Here is a 23,094-nt window from a genome sequence, read left to right as displayed (position 1 = left end):
GCCGAGGGGTTGCTAAGGGTGAAAGTTTGCCGTGAGTTGGCTCACTCGGGGCCAGGGCGCGGGCGGCTGCGGGGACAGCGCACCGCCAGCACTACCGCAGCACCGGGCCCGCCCCGCGCCGCCGGGGACAAGGCAGGGAGGGGACGGACGGGACGGGGCAGAGCAGAGACCCGACGGCAGCGCCCACGGCCCCCGCGACAGCCGCCAGCAGTCGCCGGCCCTGGAGCCGAGGACGAAGTAAGTGGGGCCAGGGGTGCGTCCCTCCCCCACACCCCTTCTCGGACCGGGGCTCCCAGCGTCCCCTCTGAGGGCTCGGCCTGAGGGGGCTCATCGCCCCTTCTCCCCGCCCGGGGCGGGCGATTTGCCCGTCCATGGAGTCACCGTGCGGCTGCGGCCCCCGGGGGGATTAATGGGGCTTCACGGGAGGGGGGGGGAGGATGAAAGTCGTGGGGTAGGGGACGCTTGGAAGTGTCCCAGTTGACCATTTTGTTCCCTTCACCCCAGTTTGAGGTGTGTGGGGGGTGCGGCTCAGCCCCAGCGGCCCCGAAAAGAGCAGGCTGGGCCCGGGGCAGCGGCAGCACCCTGGGCTGCCGGGGGATGTCGCCGGGGTGTCCTCCTTCCCGCACGGCGGGTGCAGCTCCCGCGAGCTCCGGGGGAAAGAAGCCCGGCGACAACAAAGACGCTGCCGGGGCTGGGCTGGGCCGCCTCCCCCACACACATCCCCATCCCCCTGGACACCCCGATCCACGGTGCCCCGCCGGGTGTGCGCGGCCAGGAGCTTGCCCTTGGGGACATGTCCCCTTCCATCCGAACGCTCTGTTGGGGACCGTGTTTGCGACCCCGCGTGCCCCGCCGGGGGGACGGGGACAGGCAGCGGGGAGGGGAGAGGGAGGGGAACGAAGGACATGGGGCTTGTGGCCTCCCAGGCTCCGTTCCACGGCCGTGAAGGGGGGGTCGCAGCTGCGGGGTGGGGACGCGCCCGCCCGTCCCTGCCGAGAGGGAGGGAGGGGAGGGGAAGGGGAGAAGGGGGCGGTTGCCCGGCGGTCCCGGGCCGCGGGGCGTGTTCCCGGCCGTGGGCAGCGCCGGGAAGGGCGGGCGGGACCCAGTGCGCATGTGCCCTGGAAAATTTTGTGCCCTGCCCCGCCGAGGGACGCGCCGGGCCGGGCGCGGGGCGCGCCGGGAGCCGCAGTCCGGGAGAAGTAGGTCGCGGGGCGGGGAGGGGCGGCGAGGAACTACAGCTCCCGGCGAGCCGGGGCACCGGGGATGGCCGCGATACCGGGGACGGAGGGGGCGGCCGGGCTGGTCCCCGCGGGGCGGCTCGTTTGGTGGGGGGGGAGCGTGCTCGGAAGGGGGCCCTCATTCCAGACGGGCGTGTCCGGCCGTGGGGCAGTCTGCTCAAGTCCTGAGGTGGCGGCCAGCCCGTTCCCGGGACCGGAGCTCCCTCGGGAGCTCGGAGGGATACTCGCAAGGTCACCCGCCGTGCTGGCACAGCCAGAAGGAGAGGGCGTCGTTCCCATGCTCGCTCACCCCTGATGCAAGTGGTGGTTTGGCTGCTCTCCTTCAGCACACAGATTAACCGAGGGGTCTGAAGGGGGTCCTGCGTTCCCTCCGCAGAGCAGAGGAACAGCTCTTTGTTCCCTGCCGGCACCTCGATGTTCTACCCGTGTACAGTGAGCCTTTAGTTTGGAAATGCTGGCCTTTATGGAAGACTGCTCAGAATACCTCTGACAATTGGTTTTTAGTAGTTTTTTTATCTCTGAGCCATGCTGCTTCAGCTGGTTTTTGTCGTTGTTGTTATAATTTTATTTTATTATTATTTTACCACATTTCAGTGCAGTAGAAAAGAGATTGAGGGAATCCTGCTGGAGCACATCTTACTCTGTCAGCAACCTGAAGAGCCACTGACTTTTTGTGCCTTCAGCAGGTATCAGTCGTATGCCACTACCTTGGCAGCTCTTGATGTTATTAGGCTAATTAAGTTATTCTTTTCATAATAATCAAGGTACAGAGTATTCCCCTTTTAAGAAGGGGGAGTACTTCATAAAGAAGAGGAAAAAGGAGGTAATGATTTATAATTGTACCTCCTCGCTGCTTTCTGCAGAAACTTGATGAAGATCTGGGCTCACCAGTGTATATTGAAACATTTGTGTTGCAAATGGGATGGTAACAAATTTTGGCTATTGCTGCTTTCCTAGTCTGTAATTTCTGATTTCTTAATAGATCTTGGATCTGGATTAGAATTTATCATGAGATTAAAAGATTTACAAACTGGCTGTTCTCTCCCTGCTTAATTTTCTGAGATCTCAAGCTGTACTTTCTTTTGAATGTCTCAAAGATAAAGATGTGAGAGGGCTCCATGTAATTCCCCCTTGAGATAGTATGGGCTGCATAAGCTCTTGTTAGGGTTTAGGTGTGCTCTTTCAGAGAGTTGCTTTACTGTTTTTTGTAGAAAAGGCTCCACCTCTGTGCTGAGACTCTTGCCTTCTGAAAATGGCTTCTGCTCACTGTTTTCCAAAAAACTCTGTTTGCTTGTTTCTTTGGTATTCATCTGTTTTTACTCAGTCAGGTCTTAGTGACCTACCACAATTTGTTACATTACAGTAATTCCTTAAAGCAGGTTTTAAAGGTGAGGCTTGTTTCCCACTCCCTCATTTGTGTTTTTTCTTGTTGCTGAGTCAAACCCAGAGGGGATTCCTTCCAGAACTATTCTTCTTATTAGTGGACTTGAAGTGTGGGATCTTTTTCTGGTTACCATCATCCTAAAGCCAAGCCTCTGTGAACTCAGACAGTAAAGAAAAAGTATAGAATTCACACCCTTTGTTTTGCAATAAAGCCTCAAATATACTTGAGGGTTTCTTTAAAATTTATGTAACCCTTCTGTCCTCTAAACTAGACCAAGCAAACAAGTCTGGTCAGCCTTTTTTTTCCTTTCTTCTGACCTAGGCCAGGGTGGATACCTGGCTGTGCTGCTGCGATTCCCAGTTTTTCAGGGGAATGCTGACAACGTATGTTTGTACTCCATCCCCACCCCCAAATAATTAGCACATGTTGTAAACATTGGCTTTAGTGCTGTGTGAGAGCATCCCTGAAGCCCATTTTAGGAAGACAGTTGAACACGGTGCGTCTGTTTGAGCAAGGTGAGGGTAGCTGAAGACAGAGTGGCCTCTGACTAAGCTGCCAATTAAAAACTGGATATTCTTCTTCCCTCTAGAGAGGTGTGGAGGCTACTGGAAGTGTGCTTCCTCTTAAAATATCTGTGGGATTCATCTTCTTTGGATGAGTGACAGAGCGTAATGCTGACCTACCTGGGGGGTTTTTTTATACTCAGACGAACGTTGTTTGCAAATCTGTGTATAGTGGGAGAGTTGAGTGTTGTGGTTTTGCGTTGTGCTCTTCTGGGTTCTCTCCTTTTCAGAGACTTCCTCACGAGGGAGGGAGAGAGGGAGGATTACTTCAATCTTTGGCAAGCAATTTCAGTTTTTATTAAGTAGGTACCTGATCCTGGCAGAGCTGCTCATCTTCCCGCTGTGCAGGGATAAGCGATGTGAACTGTATTAGACAGGCTGTTGGCATGTGTGTATTTTGTGACCCCACACTCATTCCCTGTCCCACTCTCCCCCCCAGCTGAATTAAACTGAGATTTTAGGTTTGTAGCTAGGCAGAGTCTTATCTGGGTACACTTAATAAGACACCTGCCTGCTGGTCAAAGAGGTAGTAAACACAGGCCGGCAGCTGGTGCCTCAGCACCCTCCCTCGCTCCTTCTCGTCCCTTCTGTGCTTGTGCCAGCAGGACGTGGCACCTGGCACAACCACCCGGCCTCCCGGAGGAGAGCCTGGCCCTGCTGTCCTGGGCACAAGCAAGTCTCTGCACAGGCTGCTGAGTGAGTCACGAGGCTGTTCAGGTGCTGTGCTTGTGTTCTGGAGAGGCTGGTGCAGGTGAGCCGTGCTGGAAGCAGCTGAGTGCCAGGGCACAGAGAGGTGCGTTAGATGTGCTGAAATAGCTCTGCCAGAGCAGACAGTTGCCTGCTGGGTTTCAGCAGCAGTGCTTGGCAGTGAGGTGAGTGCAATGTATGTACCTGTGTGCGTGTAGTAGCTATGCCCTTATTTCTTCTGAAAGAGGAGCAGGGAGACTCCTCCCTACAAGCATCCCTCTGTTTTGAGGACCAGCAGATTTGTGGTGACTCTCCTAGAGAGCTTTACTTCATGTTAGTATTTGTGCAAAGTGCTCATTCTGCTTTTGTTTATGGAAAAGGTTCACAGTTTGTTCACAGTTGTTTATCTCAACAGGTGGAGAGCTGTTGTGTTCTCTAGTCTTCATCCAGTCTTTTCTCTCTTTCCTTAGGTCTATCTGGAGCCAAATCTTGTCTATGTTCCTGTCACTTTGTCACTTTTAATACACTGCCCTGACTTGCTTGCTGCGAAGAGAGTATGCATCTAGAGATCAAAGTTGCTCTTAACTTCATCATCTCATACCTGTACAACAAGCTTCCTCGGAGGCGGGCAGACCTGTTTGGTGAGGAGCTAGAACGCCTGCTGAAGAAGAAATATGAGGGCCACTGGTACCCAGAGAAACCTCTGAAGGGATCTGGCTATCGCTGTGTTCATATAGGGGAGACGGTGGATCCGGTGGTGGAGCTGGCAGCCAAGCGGAGCGGGCTGGCTGTGGAGGATGTGCGTGCCAACGTGCCAGAAGAGCTGAGTGTCTGGATTGATCCTTTTGAGGTTTCCTACCAGATCGGCGAGAAGGGCACTGTTAAGGTCCTCTACCTGGATGACAGTGAGGGCTGCAGCACCGCAGAGCTGGACAAAGAAATCAAGAGCAGCTTCAACCCCGATGCCCAGGTATTTGTTCCCATTGGCAGCCAGGACAACTCGCTGTCAAACTCTCCATCCCCCTCCTTCGGCCAGTCACCCAGCCCCACCTTCATCCCTCGCTCTGCGCAGCCCATCACTTTCACCACTGCCACTTTTGCTGCCACCAAGTTTGGCTCTACCAAGATGAAGAAAGGTGGAGGAGCCGGAGGAGGGGGCGGCGGAGCAGGGGCTGTGCAGCAGCCAAGAATGGTCAGGTCTCCCACCACCAACCTGCTGAAGCACAAGGGCCTCTCCCTGTCTATGCACTCTCTGAACTTCATCGGGAGCGCTGGGAGCCAAGCCTCGCAGTCACAGCTTTCCCCCAATGCCAAGGAGTTCGTTTACAGCGGCGGGTCACCGGGAGCCAGCAGCCTCTTCTTCGATGGTGTTGCCAATGAGAGCCAGGCCAGCAGCATCCCGCCAGCATCGCAGTTCAACACCAGCACAGGTGGTACCTTTGATATGGCTCAGGTCTTCGGTGGCAGCACCAATAGCCTCTTTTTGGAGAAGTCTCCCTTTGTGGAAGGACTCAGCTACAACCTGAATGCCATGCAGTATCCCAGCCAGTCGTTCCAGCCTGTCGTCCTGGCCAACTGAACACAAAGGAAGGAGAGTATTTTGGGGCAGGGAGGGAGGGGGGGAAACAAGAACAAAGCAAACAAAAAAGAGGGAGAGAAAAGAAAAATAGAAATATACAGAAAATATTAAAATCTTATAAATATAGGTTCTTGGGAAAAGAGAGAGCTCAGTGTTGTTGCGCTGTGCTGGCAACGCTCCTGAAGCACTGAATTGTTTTTTAACTCAGTCCCTGTGCTTTTTTCCTACTCACTTTTTTACTCCTTAAAATGAGTCTTGGGATTTTTTTGGTTTGTGTGCCCCCTTCCCTTACCCTAGCCCAGGATCTGGTGCAACTGTAGGCCACAGTGCTTCTGATTCCCTGCACCACCCCCTGCCCCGCGCTGGACACAGGGTCCTTCCACCTGGGTGTGGGGATGTCATCTTCATACCACGGTGCTGGAAGGAGGGACGGGGAGAGGATGAGTCAGTGTTGGTGGAGATGCACACTCTTGTTGCGTGCCAGCCAGAATGGGTGGGTGAGCTTACTTCTTCTGTTACGGCTCTGCATGTAGACGGAGAGCATCTACTCGGTGTGCCCACGGGTGCAGACCGTTGTGCTGTTGTGGCTCCAGCCCGAGCTGGCGTCAGCTGTTCTGTCTGTGTGCTGAAAAGCACTAACTCTTCTCCTTGACCGTCTCTCAGCACATCGCAGGCAGAGCAGAATATTACTGTGAAATGGCTTCTCCCTGCTCCTTTCGTCATCTGCGCTTCCAGCCGCAGCTACAGGGGTACAGTGCTTTGAACTGAGTGGCTCTGCTTATTGTCCCCTTCTGCACCCTGAGCAAGGGGGCTTTTCTGTGCTCTCTCAGGGCTGCCTGGTCAGTCTGGGTGACAACCCTGTGGTGTGGAAACACCACCCACCTGTCCCTGTGGCTTGGGAGAGGTGGCACTGAACCAGCCAATCCCACTTGGATCCTGCCCCCACTTCCCAAGATGTTCTCCCCAGCAGCAGGGGCCAGCATCCACCTGGAGTGGCCTCTGAGGTCAGAGTTCTCATTCTCTGCTGTGAATTCATCTTCTTGGCTCTGAGAGGGAATTCCTTTGTTTTTGGTTAGCGAGGCAGCACAACTTCTGAGGAAGAGAAAGGGTGATGTTGTTGAAGCTGCTGTCTTGAGTGGTAGCATAAAGGGTTTGTACTTTCAGCCAGACAGGCACCAGACTAAATCCCTTCACCTGCCCTTCTAGAGGAGCATGAGGAGGTGGCTGATCTGGTGAGAAAAGGAAACACTTAGCATAAATTTCTCATTCCAGCTAGATCACATAGCGTGGACAGCCGCAGGCTTAGAGCAGAGCTGGGACGGGCGCTCTGAAGGTGAGCAGCCATCCCAGCATGTGAATGTACGATGCCTCCTCACAGCAGGGCTGGGATCTGGGAATGCCCCTGCAGCTTTCCCCAGGATGATGTGCTGCAGTCAGGCAGTAGTGGCTTTTCAGATTGGTCGCTTCTGTGTCAAGGACTCCAAAAGCCACCTTCACAGGAAGCCAAAGGAGGGCTGCTTCATGCCCAGGAAGGGTGGAGGCTCTAGATGGGAAGGGAGGTCTCCTTGGAGCCTGTTGTGTGAGCGTGGAAGTGTGCAGAGGAGAGAGATGGAGATGATGAAACTCCAGTCTTTGAAGTTCTCAGTTTAAAAGAAAAATAAGCTTTTTGCTGCCTCCCAGACTTGGGGTTTGGTTTTCTTTTAATGATGTTTTGGAGCACATTCTGAAACCCACTCCTCTTGCACTTGTGGAACCAATGTGCTCTTTCATGAAATTCCTGTTTCAGGTGAGATGAGCTTGACCTCATGCTTTTCCCGCTCCCTTCCCTTGAGCTGAGATGGAGGCACTCCAGCCTTTTTGTAGTTGTGTTGACAATGAGCCTTTGCAGAATGTAATGGGCTGTCCCAGGGAGACTGCCACTGCCCGGAGCTCTTCAAGGAGAGTTTCCAGCGCACCTTTCCCTTCAATGGGTGATGGGGCATGTGCCCAGCATGGATTCCCAAACAAGCTGCTTGCCATTGAGCTGTGACCAACACAGCTGGTGGGCAAGGAGAGCGAAGACCAACCAGCTTCCCCAGTGCCCGCAGCCTCAACCCTGCAGGTTTCCAGACTAGGACAAGTTGCTGAGGAATGGCCCAGCTGTTGGGTTTCCTTTTTCTTTTTTGAACCCTTCACTTACAGATGTTACCACTGCCACCCAGTCCTTCTCCCTGGCATGGTACTGCTGGGTGCACCCCGCTCGCTGCACTGGACTCTGAGGGGTGCTCAGCCCCTGATGGCAGGACCTGGTCCAGTTGCCCCCCACTGTCCCCACATCTGGCAAAGCCTCCTGTGAACCACTGCCGTGGGACAGCGTGCTGTCCTCCAGCACAAGGAGGGAGAAGAGAGGTGGGGCCCCCCCCCCCCCGGCCACCTGCTTATGTGTGTGAAGCTTTGATGCCGCTTTGCCCTGCCACACGTATAATACCTGCTTTAAAAATAGTGGTGTGAGTGGAAGGAGGAAAAGAGGAGGGACCAACCTCTTTGTATCTTAAAAGGAAAAAAGCGTGCTTCAGAAATGTTCCTCCAGCGTCAGGCAGCAATGGAAACTAACGGCCTTTTCAGGTCTTTTCTAGTCTTGGATGTAGGCGTTAAGCTTCAATTTTATTTTTTAAAAACCTGCACTAATTTACCTGGTTTCTTAGGGAGAGAAGAGAGAAGATTTTTTTTTTTTAACTTTTATTTTTTATGGGTTTGTGTTCTTTTTGTTGATGTCCGTTTGTATTGAATAATTTGCTACATTTGTAAAATGTAAGAGGTATATATAATATATGTATATTTCTAACGTAAAAAAACTGTAATTTTTTTCTTTTCAAGATTTTTTCTTAAAAAGAGGAGAGAAAAAAATATTTTTTCAGGAAAAAAACTTTAAAAAAAAAAAGAAGTGGTGAAGAGTCCTTTCTCCCCACTCAGCTTCCCTCCTTTTCCTCCCACCCCTCTCCAAGGAGTGAATCGTCGGTTGCCTTGTGGGAGAGGAGTGAAAGAGGACAGAAGTCTGTATGTCTCCAAGTGGAGGGTTTCTGTGTGTGCTCTGCTTGGGTTTCTTTTGGAGAAGGGGGCTACTGAGAGGGGGAGCCAGGGGGTTGCTGTCTTTCTTTTTTTTTCTTCTTTTTTTTTTTTTCTTTAGCGAAGGAGGAATACAATCAGAGTTTTGTATTCAGAATGTTGTGCAATATTTTGGAACGGGACATTGGTGTGTCTAGAGATTTAGTTAAAAACAAACAAAAAAAACCCACAAAAAGGTTGATCAAATCTGTACAGTTTCTATTGTTCCAGATTTTTTTAAGTTTGTATTAAAAGCATGATATAATAACTGGTTGTTGTGTGGTGTGTGCTCAGTGGGAAGAGAACACCTGTGCTGTGTCTGGTTTTGGGTGAGGAGGGATGCAGCCGCCTTTGGATGAACTGGTGCTTGGTGTTGGCCTGTGCAGGCAAGGTCACTGGTTTGGGGTGTGCTTGGCAGAGGTTTTGTAGCGTTAGGAACAGCTCAGTGATGCCCAGGCTTGAGCAACATGGCCAGGGCAGCTGTCTCAGTGACCTCTCCCACAGTCAAGAATAGCAGCATATAGGAAAAAGTGGTGATGTGCCTGGCCATCCCTGGTCCTGCCATGATTCAGCTCCCTGGGGCGGGGCAGGGGGAGCTGGCTCTTCTCCCAGGGGAGTAGAGGGGGGAGCGGGATGCATTTGGTGCATGGTGCTTCAGAGGCCTTCAGGCAATCAGCAGAGTTCCTAAAATACCCTGAATCTGTGGCATCTCACCTGGGCCATCACCTGTGGGGCCAGGCTGGGAGCCCTCTGGAGTCACTGCACAGGGTAGATGAAGCTCCCCTAGGCACTGCTTCCTGCAGAGAGGGGTGCTGGGTTTGAGTTGATTCCTTTTCCCTCTGTGTAAACCAATTCGAGTTTACTCTGGGACATCTGGGGTACTTGCTAAGCTAAGTAAACATCAAGGTGTGCATTCAGGCCCTGTCCTCCCTGCTGTGGATGTTCATCCAAGGTGACTTCCCATAGCAGGGGGAGGGCTTAAGGCTGGATATGAGAACATGCAGCAATGATGGTCTGATTTTCTCTTTCAAACCTCTCACTGCTCAGCTTTAATCAGAATTTATATTGGAGGGAGCAGCTCCTTTTTAGCAAAAGATGAGATGACCCCTCTGCTGAGGAAGGTGCTGAAATACGTGTCATGCCCCTCGTATGCCAATGGCTGTGTGACCCAGCTTCCCCAGCTCCACCACACTCCTGCTGCCTCATGCTGGAGGGGTGGCTTGCAGCTCCTCACACTGCCTCCTTAAAAAGCTGTTGAAGGGAGCTGCTCTGAATGTCCTTGAGGAAATCAAACATGGAGCTAGAGCTGACTCCCACTGGCGTCCTTACCCGTTCCCCCTCAGCCCTTCTAGCCTAAATTTCTTCCTGGAAGAGCTCGCTGTGCCCTTGGCTTTGCGAGCCCCGGGAGTTGGGCTGCTGCTTGTGCCTGCTGTGCACCATGTGACTGTCACGCTCCGCTAAGCAACAAAACTATTTTTTCCCCTTAGTGTCTCGAACCCCTTGTAATCATTTATCTAAAGCACACACAAACGCTTACCCTTAGACATGTTTTTGGAAATGGAAAAGTGAGGGCGACTATGTGCCTTCCTGATCCTTGCCCTGCATTTGCTTGGCTGTGACGCAGGGAGGCATGGAGCCTTTCCCTTTTTGGGCACAGGTAGGGCCTGGAGTTAGTTTACAGCTGATAGCTGCACAGCCTAGGCAGGGATTAGGGAAGAGGTTTAGTATAGCCTTATTCCTTCCGAGGTATTTGCCACTGTGCTGTGTTGGGGAGCTGAAACCCCTGCCTGGAAGCCATGTGCAGGGACAGGTTCTGCCTTCCATCAGCCTTCAGAGAGGAGAAAGAGGTGCTGAGGCTCCACATTGAGCCAGTGCAGGGTAGTGCCTGGGTGTGGGAGTGTTTGCCGGGTGTTTGGACAGTGAATGAGTCGATCTTCTGGTAGCGTGCTCCTGGGGCACGGCAACAAGATGGGACTTGTCTCCCGAAACCTCCAAAGCGAGGGGCGTGGGGGTGTTGTTTAGACACTCGTCACAGGGGACTCCGTTATTAAGAGGGAAACTTGCAACTTGAGTCATCGAGCAGGCGGGCTCCTACCTGAAAGGAGGAGACAGCTTGGGTAGAAAATGCCATGCTTGAGCCCTGGGCTTCTCAGTCTGTGACAGCAGTAGTTCAGTAGTTTCTGACTTGAATCAGGCTGTTCAAGGAGACGGAAGGGGCTGGGTCGCAGAGGAAAGCCTTATGCAAGCATGAAAGGCCATTCCCTGGACTGTATTTAAATTACAGGCCTAGCAAAACAGCTCAAGTTTGGCTCAACAGGAGAGCATCTCCCGCTATCCCAGAGCCTCCCGGAGACTTGGGATTATTGGGATTGAATAACACGTGGCACAGGCACCGCCAACAGCAGGTGCTTCCCTGTGTCCCAGCACTTGCTGACATGCCAGGATCAAGAGGTGGAAAAATACCACTGGTGGGGGGCCCAGGACCTGCTGAGTCTTTGGCATCCCTGAGGAGTTTTCCTGCCAATGCCACCTGCTCCCTGCTCACATGGCTGTGGCCCCGGCACTGCCCATGGCCCCAGCAGGTGTGAGGGGCAAGGCTGACACCATGGTCACAGAGGGACAGATAGGTCTTTCCACCCCACATGTTCCTCTGCCAGAGCACAAGGCACCAGCCCAGCAGCAGGCTGTCGCCAAGGTTAGCCGCCTCCAAAATCTTACACTTTTTCCTTTGGTTTCTGTGGCGAGGCTCCAATTCAAACACAGCCGGGAACATGTTCACCCCAGCCCTTGCAGAGCTGTTCTTCCGCTGTCCCCCCACTGCTGCCTGCGTCGTCACCTCCAGAAACCTGATCTTTTTAGAAAGCTGCTGAAGAATGAAGCTTTCACCCGGCCCCAAGACACGCCAGTGAAAGATAAGCCCCTGCCGGCACATGGTGCTTTTGAGTTGTACCGGTCAGTGAAGGGCACATTTTGTGTGTGGCCATCGCCAGTGTCAAAAGTGACTCCAGTGTGGTACATGCATGTGCTGGGAAGGAATGTGATCTTTTTTTCCCCAAGAAGCACTCAGAGGCACAGGAGTGAAGAAGAAAAAGAGGATCTCTGCAAAGAAGATTCAGTGTTAAATTTTGCCTCTTTGCCTTGAGGAGTGGAAAGGAATGGCACAGGTGGAGAAGGGGGGGAACACGCTCCCTCTTCATTGAATGCTGAGGAAGACAAGTGTGGTCCCCATGTTATTCTGCAGTTGCTGAGACCTAGCTGAGGGGAGGGTTGTGTTTATTTTTTTTTGGCCTTGCACTGCCAGCACAGCTAGATTGCTGAAGGAAGCAGATCCTCAGGAGGGAGTGTGTCCCTCCCACTTGGCAGGCTGTTTCCACCAAGGACGAAGTTTTCCTTCGAGTGAATTAGCCAGAAACTGCTTGCAGAAGGTGCAGCTGGGGCTTTCATCAGAAAAAAATAAACCCGAAATGACCCACAAAGGTGATGCATAGGGAGGGCAATGAGCAATGTTGCTGCAGCAGGAAATGCTTCTTTCACGGGCCTCGGTTGCACAGCTCAGCGAGTTTGTGCAAAGGCCAAGTCCAACTTCCCTCAACAACAGGCATTCTTGCATTTCCTGATCTTCCTGTGGTCGGGTTCAGTGTCAACACGTGCTGCTGCAGGCTCCCACAGAGGCATGAGCGACGTCACAGCAGGCCTCTGGCGCCTTTCCAAAACCTACCGAGGTCATCCTCTGTCTCTGTCTGTGTGATGCCCAGCTGCAGCCAGGAGGACACACTGGACGTCACGCAAAGTGGCAGCACTCACACAATCCACTGGACCTGTGGGGCACACAGAAAAAACAGGGAGAACTGAAGAGATGTCATCTGCCCAGGGTGCACTGGGGTTTGCATCCTTGAAGGGAAGGGACAGGCAGAGCAGTAGAGAACACGGTGGAAAAGACCAGCTAAGGTGTCTGGAAGACCATGAACATGAGCCAAGGAAGGACTGACGAGCAGAGAGAAGGAGGACAGCATTCCAGGGACATCAGAGGTGTTTACACACAGGTGCAAATGTCACAAAGAGGCGAGGCTGGAACTCCCTTCTTCCTATCCCCACCTGATGAAATGGTGCATGTTCCTAGTGACCCAACATAGGCAGCAGCTGTGTAGGCCTCCTTCCCAGCCAGCACAGCCCAGCCGAGCCTGCCTGTCCCCGCCTGGCTCCCTGCTTGCCACACTCTCATGCACAAGCCTCCTCCAATTCTCCCTCTGGGCTGGTCCTGACATGGTGGTTCCCCTCTGGGGACATGGCCAGATCTCAGAGGGGGCCCAAGAGTCACAGTGCTGTCATTGCCTCCAGCACATGGAGACACCGAGGCCTGGGGAGGCCATGGCTTCACCGCACTCAGGGTGTGTGAGCACTAGGGCCGGCACCCCTCGGTCACTTCTCCCACCTCACGCTGATCCTGCCACCACTGGGAGCTGCTCTGAATGGGAAAGGAGATGATGCAAAGGGATGGGATGGAGACATGCTGGGGAAGGACAGCTTATCCCTCTCAGCCACACCATTGCCAGCTGTCCACTGAGGAAGGGCAAGGGCTTGACAAACCCTGACGAAACAGGATCTAACAAAACAAGCCCAGGAAGAGCACATGGGCTGTGATGCTTCGAGGCAGAGCCGAAGGTGCCCAGCATTGCTGAGGAGAGCAGTGTAAGCTGTCAGTTTTGAACAAGGCCTTGAATGCTGTAACCTACAGCCTAAGTGCTAACACATCAGCATGGGGAACCACAGATTGCTGATTTTTATAAACATAAACAAAGAAACTTTCTTATGTTCCAGATTATAAGTCACAGCACAGATCAAGTGTATAAAACCATGCAAGAGAGACCTCACTTGGTTATTCAAATGAGAAGTTTGGCCATTGAGACTGCCCAATCGATACAAAGCCAGATAAGAAAGATTATTTTATTCTGATAAGACTTCATTTTTAGTCTTGGAGTTATTGTTTTATCCAAAGGCACAGTGCTCTTTGAAAAATATTATTTTCCTTCATAGAGATACTTGTTATGGGAATATTTTGACTAGTCACTAAACATAAGTTGAAACCTTTCCAAAGTCAATGGTTACAGAAGTGAGAGTGGGGACTACAACAGCTCCATAGCAAGCAGAGAATAATACAGCATCTAACCAGCAGGCACTCCATCAGTCATATTGCACCAGTATGTATTGCAGGAGAAAGCCACTGTTCTCTTTGTGAACACACAGACAACATCACTGCTGAGAAGATTTCTCTGCTTTATATTTTTAAGAAAAAAACTCCAGGTTTCCCACCACCTTAAAATGGTATGAAAGGACCCAAATCCATCCAAACTTGGCCCCAGTGTTTTATATCATGAGATACCTGAGGCTGCTGAATCCTTAACTCCTCTAAGTGCATGGAGTAACTGCTAAGACCTGTGGGTCTTCCAGCAACACCCGGATTGATCTCTACGTGTGACGGAGCTTTCCTGGAAGGTGGGATGAACTGGTTGAATGAGGTTGTCTGAGGACCACAACACTAATCAGTAAAGCATCACTAGGAAGTGGAGGTCTGTGTTAGTAATTGTGTGCTTACCCTTCCCTGGCCTGCCCAGTAGAGCTTCGTAGTCCAGAACTGGTTGGAGCTGGACATCTTCCTTTAACGTACCTGGAGTGTGCTGCAAAGTTGCACAAGTGTCTTCTCCAAAGCTGCTCTGCCCTCATAGGGTTGCAAGAGCTGGTAGGAGAGGCCCATTTACCATGAGGAAGCCATAAAAGCCAGACCACTGGAGAAGGCCAGTGTCACCTCAGTGGTGTGGCAAAGCTTCCCACAAATGGCTGGAGGTGCCTTTTGGCTTCCACAGCCCAGGAGGTAAAAGGGTGGGGGGAAGGGGTGTTACTGTGTTTGCCTGGTTGACAAAAACCCACTGATTTTATCTAGTGAGTCTTGTTGACCTTGACAGAATTGGGTGAGGCTGTGAACAAAAAAAATCCCAAACCCTTCCCAAGTGTTTTTCTGTGAAGTCTTCCTCTGTTGAGGAAGGTACGATTAGCAAGAGGACCTCCATTTATTTCACTGTCTTTAATGTTGTCCCCTCTCCCTGCAAGATCTGCATACAGAAAAGGGTGTCCACCACAAGCTGTGGATCCTGTGCCCTGTGTTTCCTCTGCTCTTGTGCCTGGTGAGGCAGTTGGCCACCCTCTTCACCTGGAGATACTAGTGGAGGAACTGGTAATTGCTGCTCCTGGAGCGAGCCACATTTCCTCCTTGAGGTAATTGTCACTTGGCAGGATCTTACTCATCTTGTGGTGGCAAGGGCTGGCTTTCCAGGCTCTTCCACCAGCAAAGCAGGCTGCACTGCTGTGGCTCTCCACCTTGCAGACACTTAAAAGCCTCTTACCCAGGGGCACAGCTGTCTTCACAACTGCCTAGAGCCTGCCTCACCAAAGCCATTGCTCCTGCTGGGTGAATGCTGGCCTCTTCAAGGCCAAGCAAAGCAGGTTTGACCTTGGGGAGTTAAACACTCGAAGTGGCCCACAAATGAGTTTGTCTGCTCTGCCTTGTGGATGCTGTTCACCAAGCAGACTAGAAAGGAAGGTGAACGGATGCACCTGCACCTCTGTAATGTTTGCCGTTATGTGCATCTGCTACCAGAGGCTATAAGAAGACCCCAAGAGTATGGAAGGGTTTCCCAGATATCTGGTTATGATACCAGCTAATGCCACCATTGGTACTGCATTCCCCACGATGAGAGCTCAACCACCTGGGGAATTTGGGAAGCATCCTTCTCCAGGGACCCATCCTTCTTCTCTTCCTTATCTCTCTATCTTCCTTGCTCCAGTGGATTATTTTCCCTAATGCTGTGGCCTAATCCTGGGAGCAAACAGCAGCCAGCAGTAGGGTGCAAGGGAGAGTTCTGCCACCAGTGAGCAGTGATATCTCTCCCTGTAGTACCTTTGCCTCGTGCTGGACCCATTCATCCCTGTGCCATTCATCTGTGATCATCTGGTTCCCTTTTTTCCTCCTCCACACCTCTGCCTGGTCTTCTCCACTTCCCACACATGCCTTGCCTGGCTGGCAGTGACTGCCCTCCATGCAGCGAAACAGCACTTACAAAAATGTCGGCATGGGCACGTGGCTGCGGGAGCTCATCACTGCATGGTAGCGCGGGGGGCTTCAAGCTCAGTGGGAGCACTGGCTGCACACTGCTGGGCCCATCTCGGAGCAGTTGGCTTGGCTGGCAGAGGTGTCCCTGCTCTATTAGTGCTGCTGCAATAGCCCAATTAGTAGCTCAGGTGTTGCCACAGTCTTTGGCTCCAGCCCAGGAGCTAATGACGGAGCAGGTGGCAGATGCGAGGATGGCAGAAGCATGGCTCGAGATGAGGGGAGTGTGTTCAGAACAGCTTGTTGAGACCAGTCTTTGCAGACCAGCTGGGGTGATGGGTATTGCAAGGTGTGTTCTTAATTTGCGAAAGATTCAAAAAAAACCCCTTCAACCTTTGAAGGATGCTGCAGCTGCATTTGGCTCTGCCACCCCTCCCAGGATGTCCAAAATTATCTTGGGATTACAGCAGTGACCACAGCCAGTGACCTCCTCACAGGAGGAAAACTCATTAAACCCCAGAGGCATTTAATCAGAAGCAATGTGGCAATGGGGCACTGACATGCCATGAATGTTGATGCAATATGATGATGGGGGAATAAATGTCATTGCCTGATGAAAGTAGCTCTGTCTTACCAAATTCCTGCACTGTGTGTCTACCATAAATAGCCTGAGGCACCTGGGAACTACTGATCCCAAAGCAAAGCTATGGAGGGAATATAGGAGGGAGGAGAAGAGAGGCTGAAGAGTGGTGGTGGGAACTCTCTAGAAGTGTTACAGGTACAGCAGCGAAGAACGTGCAACTTGACACACAGCAAGAGCTTGAGGAGCCTTCTCCAAGCAGGTTGAAGAACTGGTTAAAAAGAGGCTTAGAGCTATGACTAAAGAAGCTGTTGATGCAGTTTGACTCCTGCTGTGCTTACAGAAGCAGGAGTTTGTACATTCTTTGTAGGCAAACAGGATTATGTCAAACTACCTAATGCCATCATTCAGTACTAATGGAAATGCTGAGTACAGGCTAATTGCTGGAGCCAAAAAGGGAGGCAGTTTTTTTTGATCACCATTCTGTGTTATCTACAAGTACAAACTGCTCCTGCGGTGCTCTGTATAAAGCAGTATAGGTGCAGCTCTGCTTGCTTACACTCATGGAGGAGTCAGCGTGCATGGGCCCTCTGAATCTTTTCCATCCCAAGCTCCTGTCCTTGCCATCCTCAGGGCCTGTTTCTGGTTCTGCTGCACTCAGTATCAGAGTTGACTTCCATGGGAGCTTACAGCCCTTGGGTGTTAGTCCCTCAGTGGACTGCAAAGAAAAAGAGTCAGGAGGTCTGCCCTTGGTTTTGTACCCATTATATTGATGCTTTTCCCCTCCAATGGCTCCAAAAGCACCTTCAAGACCACCCATTGCTGCTGAAATACAGCCCCATCTTCAAAAGAGCTGTGTGACAGTGGGTGTCAGGGCAGCCATTTGGTACTAATAACAGTAATTTTGTACTATTACCATGTTGTGGTAGGGAAGACAGAAATGACTAATTAAAATGTTGTGGAGATAGTCAAGTCATGAGAGCATTACTCAAGTGCAATTTAGCTGGGAAGCTGCAATTCACAGCTCTGCTATTACAAAAATACCACAGGACCTAATTCAGCAGACATTGTCACCAAGGGTATCAGGTTAGCATCCCACCTGAAAGCAGCTCCAGGCTACCCACCATCCAGAACTATCCACTGCTGGCTCCCAAGTGGTTTGTGCCAGTTCCAGCAACCATATTTTTTTTCTGGCCTAATATCAGGCAGGCCCAAGGTGTTTCGGCTTGCAAACAGGCTCTTAGCTCTGTGTGGCCTTGCTCCAGATCAGGGTAGCACTATCATCAGTGGGAAGCAGAATCCCAAAGCCCTACTGTTCCTCAGTACATGACTTCTTCATGCCTTACATAATTTTGCAACTGTTGCTCTCTCTGCTGAGCCATCTCCACATTCTCTAAGGAAGAAAACGATGGAGAAACTACTTCATAGTGAAGGGAAAGACCTGAGAGAACAACTTGGTTCTTGTTAGCTGGGGGTCAAAGCAGACTCTACATAGCCCCTAAGTGTGCACCATCACTGCAGTGAAGGCCCCAAGGCATGCAGGGGCCTGTGGCATTTGGACTTCAGGCAGAGGGAAGACAGGCAATTAAACATCAGCCTCTACAGCCTTATGTAGACTGGCGAGAGAGCTGGTGCCTGAAGCACGTTTTGTAGCAGCCACAATCCCTCCCCTGCTGTGTCAGTCCTTGCTTTTACAGCTGTAGCAACAAGTAGTGGAGGTCTAGTGTAGTGGAGCTGCGTGGGAGGAGGGTTCAACTGAGAGGTGTAAGCTGCAGATGGGCTTGGAGCCCACGGTCTGGGGTAGAAATGGAGTTTGAGGCTGTACTACAGCTTGTAGGAGTTGGAGGGTTCTTTTATTGACAGCTCCAGCACCACTTTGGCTAGTGGAAACCAGTGAATAGTAAATGAAGGGGGAGAGAAATGAGGCCGTGAGGGGAGAAGGAAAACAAGAAAGAGGACAAAGAAAAAGAAATCCGAAGATGAAAGTCTAGCCAAGCAAAGGAGATGGAGGGAGGGGAAATCAAGGAGTAACACCAAGGGAGACATGGAAGAGAGACAGTAATCTCCCAATAGGCCAGGAAAGGGAGGCAGGAAGGAGCTGGGCGTGGAGAGGACACTGGGTCCCACACATGGCACAAATCTCTCCTGCTGTTGCTGTCTTGGGAAAGATGAGCCTGTCTTTTTCTGGAAATGCTTAGTGGGCAATTAGTACAAATACCTTCTCTGATACATTCTGTGACACTGTGAAGCTAAATGATATATTTTACAGGAGAGAAAAAGTGATCTTCGTGGGCTCAAGGGGGCATCTCACTCCTATGAAAAGACCCTCCCTGAGAGGTTAATGTGGGGCCAGGCATGTGCAAGAGGCAGCAAAAGTAGCCAGGCTCTAGGGAAGGGCTGTTTTGGTCCTGAGTGGGCTGGTCTAAAGGAAGAGAAAATTGTGGACGTATCCTGGCAGCTGAGTCCCCTGCAACCCATGAAAGCAGCTCTGTGCTTTTGCTGCCTGACTGGGAGATTGCAGGCACTACCTCTGCTCTGGGCCAGAAAAAATTACTTTTGCAAGGAAACACAGACGAGATCTTCCATCTAGCTGGCCTGCATGTGGTCCCATGAAAAACTGTGCTCTGCTCTCTCACCTCCTCATGCTGACTGCCAGTGCAGACGTCATGCTCACCAGTGAGATCTCCTTTTCCATACACTAGAAATGCCCAGTCTTGCTTCAACTTGGCCAGCGGCAGCTTTTCAAACCTCTTGCCAAGGTTGGCTGTTGTTACCACCTCTCCTCAGTGGGACAGGATGGCGAGGCTCAGCCTAAGCACATAGTGTGCCCAAGACCTCAGTTGGTGCCAGCAGGATGCAGGGGGAGAACAAGCTTCCCCAAGCTTGGACTCATTCATAGGCCAGCAGCTTTGCAGCGGGTCTGGCTGAATGATGCGGAACCAGGAAGGACATACACTGGGACTTACTCATTGCTCTGGGATGTCAGTCCTAATGGAAAACAGCAGGGAGTAGTTAGAATATGCCAGAAATATTTACTAGCTAAGGCATCCATTTTGCCAACAGTTGTTAGAAGTCCATAGCTGCCTGAAATTTCAGGATTGGACTCTGGCTCCTGCTCCAGCACCGGGAGAACCCAAGCACAATCCCAGCACCATCCTGGTGGCTCCAAGTCATGCCTCCTGTAAAGTGGGTGACTGCATGGCTGCCAAACCAGCCCCAGGCCTGCCCAGCCCCCGGGCAACAACAGTCACGTCCTCTGAAGCACTTTTGGTTTGTGGACATGGAAATAGCCTGTTGTGGTTTGGGACTGGGATGAGCTGCATTGTTCTCCCCACTGACAGGGGGCTGCCGTGAAATGCCAAGCTTTCCCTTTGCTCTGGGAGAAGCTAACTGGGTCTCAGCCTTTCTTTCGGCAGCTGGCCCCCCTGGTGTTAATTCTGGGGTCCGGCTGCGCGTTCCCTCTCAGCCCGCGCAGCACAGGCACGTGGCTGGCGCTTAGGAGACACACTTTAAATAACCGCACCACAGTGACTCATGCCTTACCCAAGGCAGTCTGGCTGCTGGCATATAAAGCATGAAAGCCGGTGATCCTTGGAAGAAGAGAGGATCCTACAGTGAACAGACATATGGTTCAGTTCCTGGCCAGAAGGTGGGAGGGGTGGAAGTGTTCCTAGATGAGATAGGCTGGGAGGCTGAGGCTCGCAGGTACAGAGCGGTGGCCTCCCCACCACTGTCCAGCTCTGTCCTCCTGACCTGCTGCCACATGCACAGCCCCTGTCTCTGGAATTTCCCTGAGTTAGCAGTTTTCAGAGCTGAGGAGGCTAAGGGAGGTAGGGAAAAAGCACGTGGGAGCAGTGCCTGAGCCCAGCGTGGCTGACATGAGGGGACGTGGAGTGCTCTTTTGCCCTTTGCAATGTTTGTCCTGTAGCACTGAGGTGGCAGAAAAGGGCAGGCAGTTCTGGTGGTTCCAGTGGACCTTCACCTTTTCTTCCAGCACTTGAACCATCCTCCATTTCTCCAGCCCCCACCAGTCCCAGCACTGCTCTTCTCACCCTGTCTCCCTCTCAAAACTCTCCCCCTCCACTCGGTCTCCTCCTCACACCACTTCCTCTCAGCACTGTCCTTCCTGCATTGCCTGTCCCTCTCCTCCTCCCCAGACCTGTCCTCCCACACCTCCTGCTCTCCCCTTCCCAGCTCCCCTCCCTGGGGAGCTGCTCTGCAATCTGTGTTTTCTGCTTCCCTGTGCCATCTCTGCACTACTCCCTCCTCTTTCACTACTGGTGGCCACATCTTCCCCTCTGGCAAACAGTCACCCCTTGGGACCTACTATGGTATTTCCCACAGCCCTCCCCACAGCCCCCACCCCCTTCCCACAGCCATTTGCCCCAGAAGTACCACAGCGGCCCAGAAGCTCGGGCCAGCTTTCTGCCACAGTGAGGCCAGCCTTCACCTTCGGGTTGCATCCCGCTCTCCCTCACCTCCTTCCCAGCCCATGGCTGTGGCTGGGTTGCCCTTGACAGCCACACGAGCTGCCTTCCTCAACCCACAGGTTTTTTTCAGGACCTAGACACCCTGGAGTTGCTCATCGGCTTTGACAGGGTAGCGTAAATGTCATGTCCCTGCCTGTTCCCAGCCTGATGCCTGTTCCCGGCCTGGAGCGATGCCCGCGTGTCTCCCATTATGTAAGGAGTAATGTGTATGGGAGCTGGGAGGCCTTGGGCTTGCTTAAGCACCATGAATGACAGCTGCAAAAATGAGAAGGGGACTATTTTTAAATCTTCCCCCTCCCTTCTTCTCCAGCTCTTCCCCACAGCCCCAGCCAGGCTGCGCAGATGTCCAGCCCATGGGGGCAACTGTTACTGCTGGGCTCAGCTAAACCAGTCCTGAGCAATGCTTTGTACTGCCACAGAGGGACACGCAGCACCTCGGCACAGGGCTGGTGGTACCTGGAGGACATGTTCTCTTCCAGATCTCCTTGCCCATCAACAGTCCCCTGACATCCTCTCCTTCACCTCTCACAGTCCTGTGTGCCGGCAGGACCCGCAGTGACGCTTTCTTTCCCCAAGCCTCACTCTGTAACTTTAGAAAGGTCATTCCCTCTTCCTTGAACCACAGGGTTATCACAATTCCTTGGAGCAGAGCAGAAGGGATCTTGAGAGGGGAAAAAAACTACCTTCTCCTGAAGAAACATGATACTCCAGCACCACTCTATCCCTCAGAGAGAGGGCAAGAGACAGGTGGTCCAGAGCAGGGGACCACATAATGTCCCATCTCCCATTGAATGCTGCTGGCATAAGGACTGGCAGGGAAGAGGCAAGGTGCGTAAGGAGCTGGCTAAGGAAGGGGCTCTGTCAGTCACAGGGAGAGTTGTCAAAACCAGCAGTGTTTTGCCTCAGAATGCTGTAAAAAAGACATCCCTCAAGCTGGAGCATTGGAAGAAGTCAGGCAGTGGGTGGACACTGTCCATGTGCTGCCAGTTTGAATAAAGACTCAGTTCAAGGATATTCACAACAAAGAATTGTCTGGAGGGACCAACAAGTACGAGGTACTGCTTCACCTGGCATTGCAGATGCTGCTCTAGACACCCCTCCTCTGGAAGGATGGAACTGACCTGTAGCAGGTACAGAGTAGGCTTGTAAGCGGTCATTCTGAGTGTGCAGCTTGTTTCATCTAAAACAGGAAAGCTTGAGGGTGAACAGGATCCATGCATCATAAATATATGCTAGGGCAAAAGTCTAATTTGTTCTCCTAGAAGCTCATCTGGATCACAAATACATTTAGAAAAATTAGAAAGAAGTTCCTAGCCAGCCATGGTATAAACTTCTGCGACAGCCTGTCAGGCTGGAAGGTGGGCAGAAGAAGCCTAATTTGGTAAGAGACTCAGCAAGCTGGTAGTCACTGCATGGCAGGAGATGAGAGAGCCTAGAATGAGCCATACACACGTCTGAAATGAAGCTTGAAATCCTGTCCTCAAGCTAGTCCCCAGAGGTAGTGGTACAGAGCTGAAACCTCAATGTCCTGCATCCTCCATAGGTTATATGTTATTAATGTGGTGCTTCAGGGTCCTCCCAGATCTTTGAAGAGGCAAGAAAGAGGTCACCTCTTTTCCTTCTGCGTTTTTAGAAATGAATTTGCTTCGTGTCTGTAACCTTTCCAGCCAAGGTTGGAGTGAGGCAGGGAAGGAGGAACAGGGCCACTCCTGCTGCTCTTAGTCATGCTTTGGGTGTGCTGCTTTGCCTTGCTCACAGGCTCAGGACAACACCAGCTCTAGGGCCAGGGAAGCTTTTCCCTCAGGCTTAGTGTGCTGGGGCAACACCTGGGGAGCTTGAGCTGTTGTTCACTGTGGCAGCCAGTGCCCTTCTGGGACCTTGGTGATATTTTCCCTATTGCAGGAGCTCGGGGGACACTAGAGACACTTTTGCTCTCTCCCCCTCACTCCTGCTACTGTTCATATCATTAGGCTTTTGTGGACCTTCACCACAGGAAGCCAGAGGGTGCCTTTATCCGAGGCGGTCAGGCGGTTCCCTGGATAGTCCCTAAATGTCCTGACGCGGGCAGATCAGAAGGACAGGAGTCAAAAATCTCTGTTTCAGCGTGGCACGGAGCCCGCATTGCCACGACGTGACCCTCAGCCTTGTGATCAGCTGTTCTTGCCTGCCCCTTGTCCCCCTCAGTGCTGGGTCAGCCGGGCACAGCCGTCCTGGCGCGGGACCCTCGGTGAGGGCTGCGGGGGTGGTCAGCTAGGGGTGTGCGGAGAGCTGTCAGATCCCAGCAGGTGCCGCAGCAGGAGGCAGAGGCTGCTCCTTAGCTGCTCGCCCCAACCGAGGGTGGCCGGCCCCGGCGGCCCGGGTCCCCCCAGCGGCCCAGGACCCCCCAC

The 23,094-nt window shown here is 52.2% G+C and overlaps 2 protein-coding genes across 4 annotated transcripts in view; one reads left to right on the top strand and one right to left on the bottom strand.

Annotated features, from left to right (window-relative positions):
- Window positions 1-8,803, top strand: TOB2 (transducer of ERBB2, 2). Of its 2 annotated transcripts, XM_027663979.1 has the most exons (3): window positions 1-237; window positions 1,833-1,924; window positions 4,343-8,803. In XM_027663979.1, exon 3 carries the CDS (start codon window positions 4,429-4,431, stop codon window positions 5,449-5,451), a length of 1,023 nt encoding a protein of 340 aa, XP_027519780.1. In that variant the 5' UTR covers window positions 1-237; window positions 1,833-1,924; window positions 4,343-4,428; the 3' UTR covers window positions 5,452-8,803. The 2 variants fall into 2 exon arrangements, with proteins under 2 accessions (XP_027519780.1, XP_027519770.1); XM_027663969.1 differs by lacking the exon at window positions 1,833-1,924 and having other exon boundaries at window positions 2-237.
- A 3,336-nt stretch (window positions 8,804-12,139) lies between these two features.
- TEF (TEF, PAR bZIP transcription factor) overlaps window positions 12,140-23,094 on the bottom strand; it is a 36,426-nt gene continuing 25,471 nt past the window's right edge. Inside the window, exon 5 of one of the 2 annotated variants that reach the window (XM_027663993.1) lies at window positions 12,140-12,353. In XM_027663993.1, the coding sequence (XP_027519794.1) occupies window positions 12,317-12,353 (37 nt within the window). In that variant the 3' untranslated portion in view covers window positions 12,140-12,316. The remainder of the gene's footprint in view (window positions 12,354-23,094) is intronic. The other variant, XM_027664019.1, reaches the window with a different exon arrangement.

This window comes from Corapipo altera, unplaced genomic scaffold, assembly GCF_003945725.1.
Source record: "Corapipo altera isolate COAL_440 unplaced genomic scaffold, ASM394572v1 1, whole genome shotgun sequence".
Classification (NCBI taxonomy): domain Eukaryota; kingdom Metazoa; phylum Chordata; class Aves; order Passeriformes; family Pipridae; genus Corapipo; species Corapipo altera.
Note: the sequence above shows the minus strand (reverse complement) of the source record. Positions and strands in the feature narration are given on the sequence as shown.

What these genes read in the sequence shown, in the direction of transcription:
- TOB2 (XM_027663979.1), top strand. Translation starts at nt 4,429, where the DNA reads ATGCATCTAGAGATCAAAGTTGCTCTTAACTTCATCATCTCATACCTG.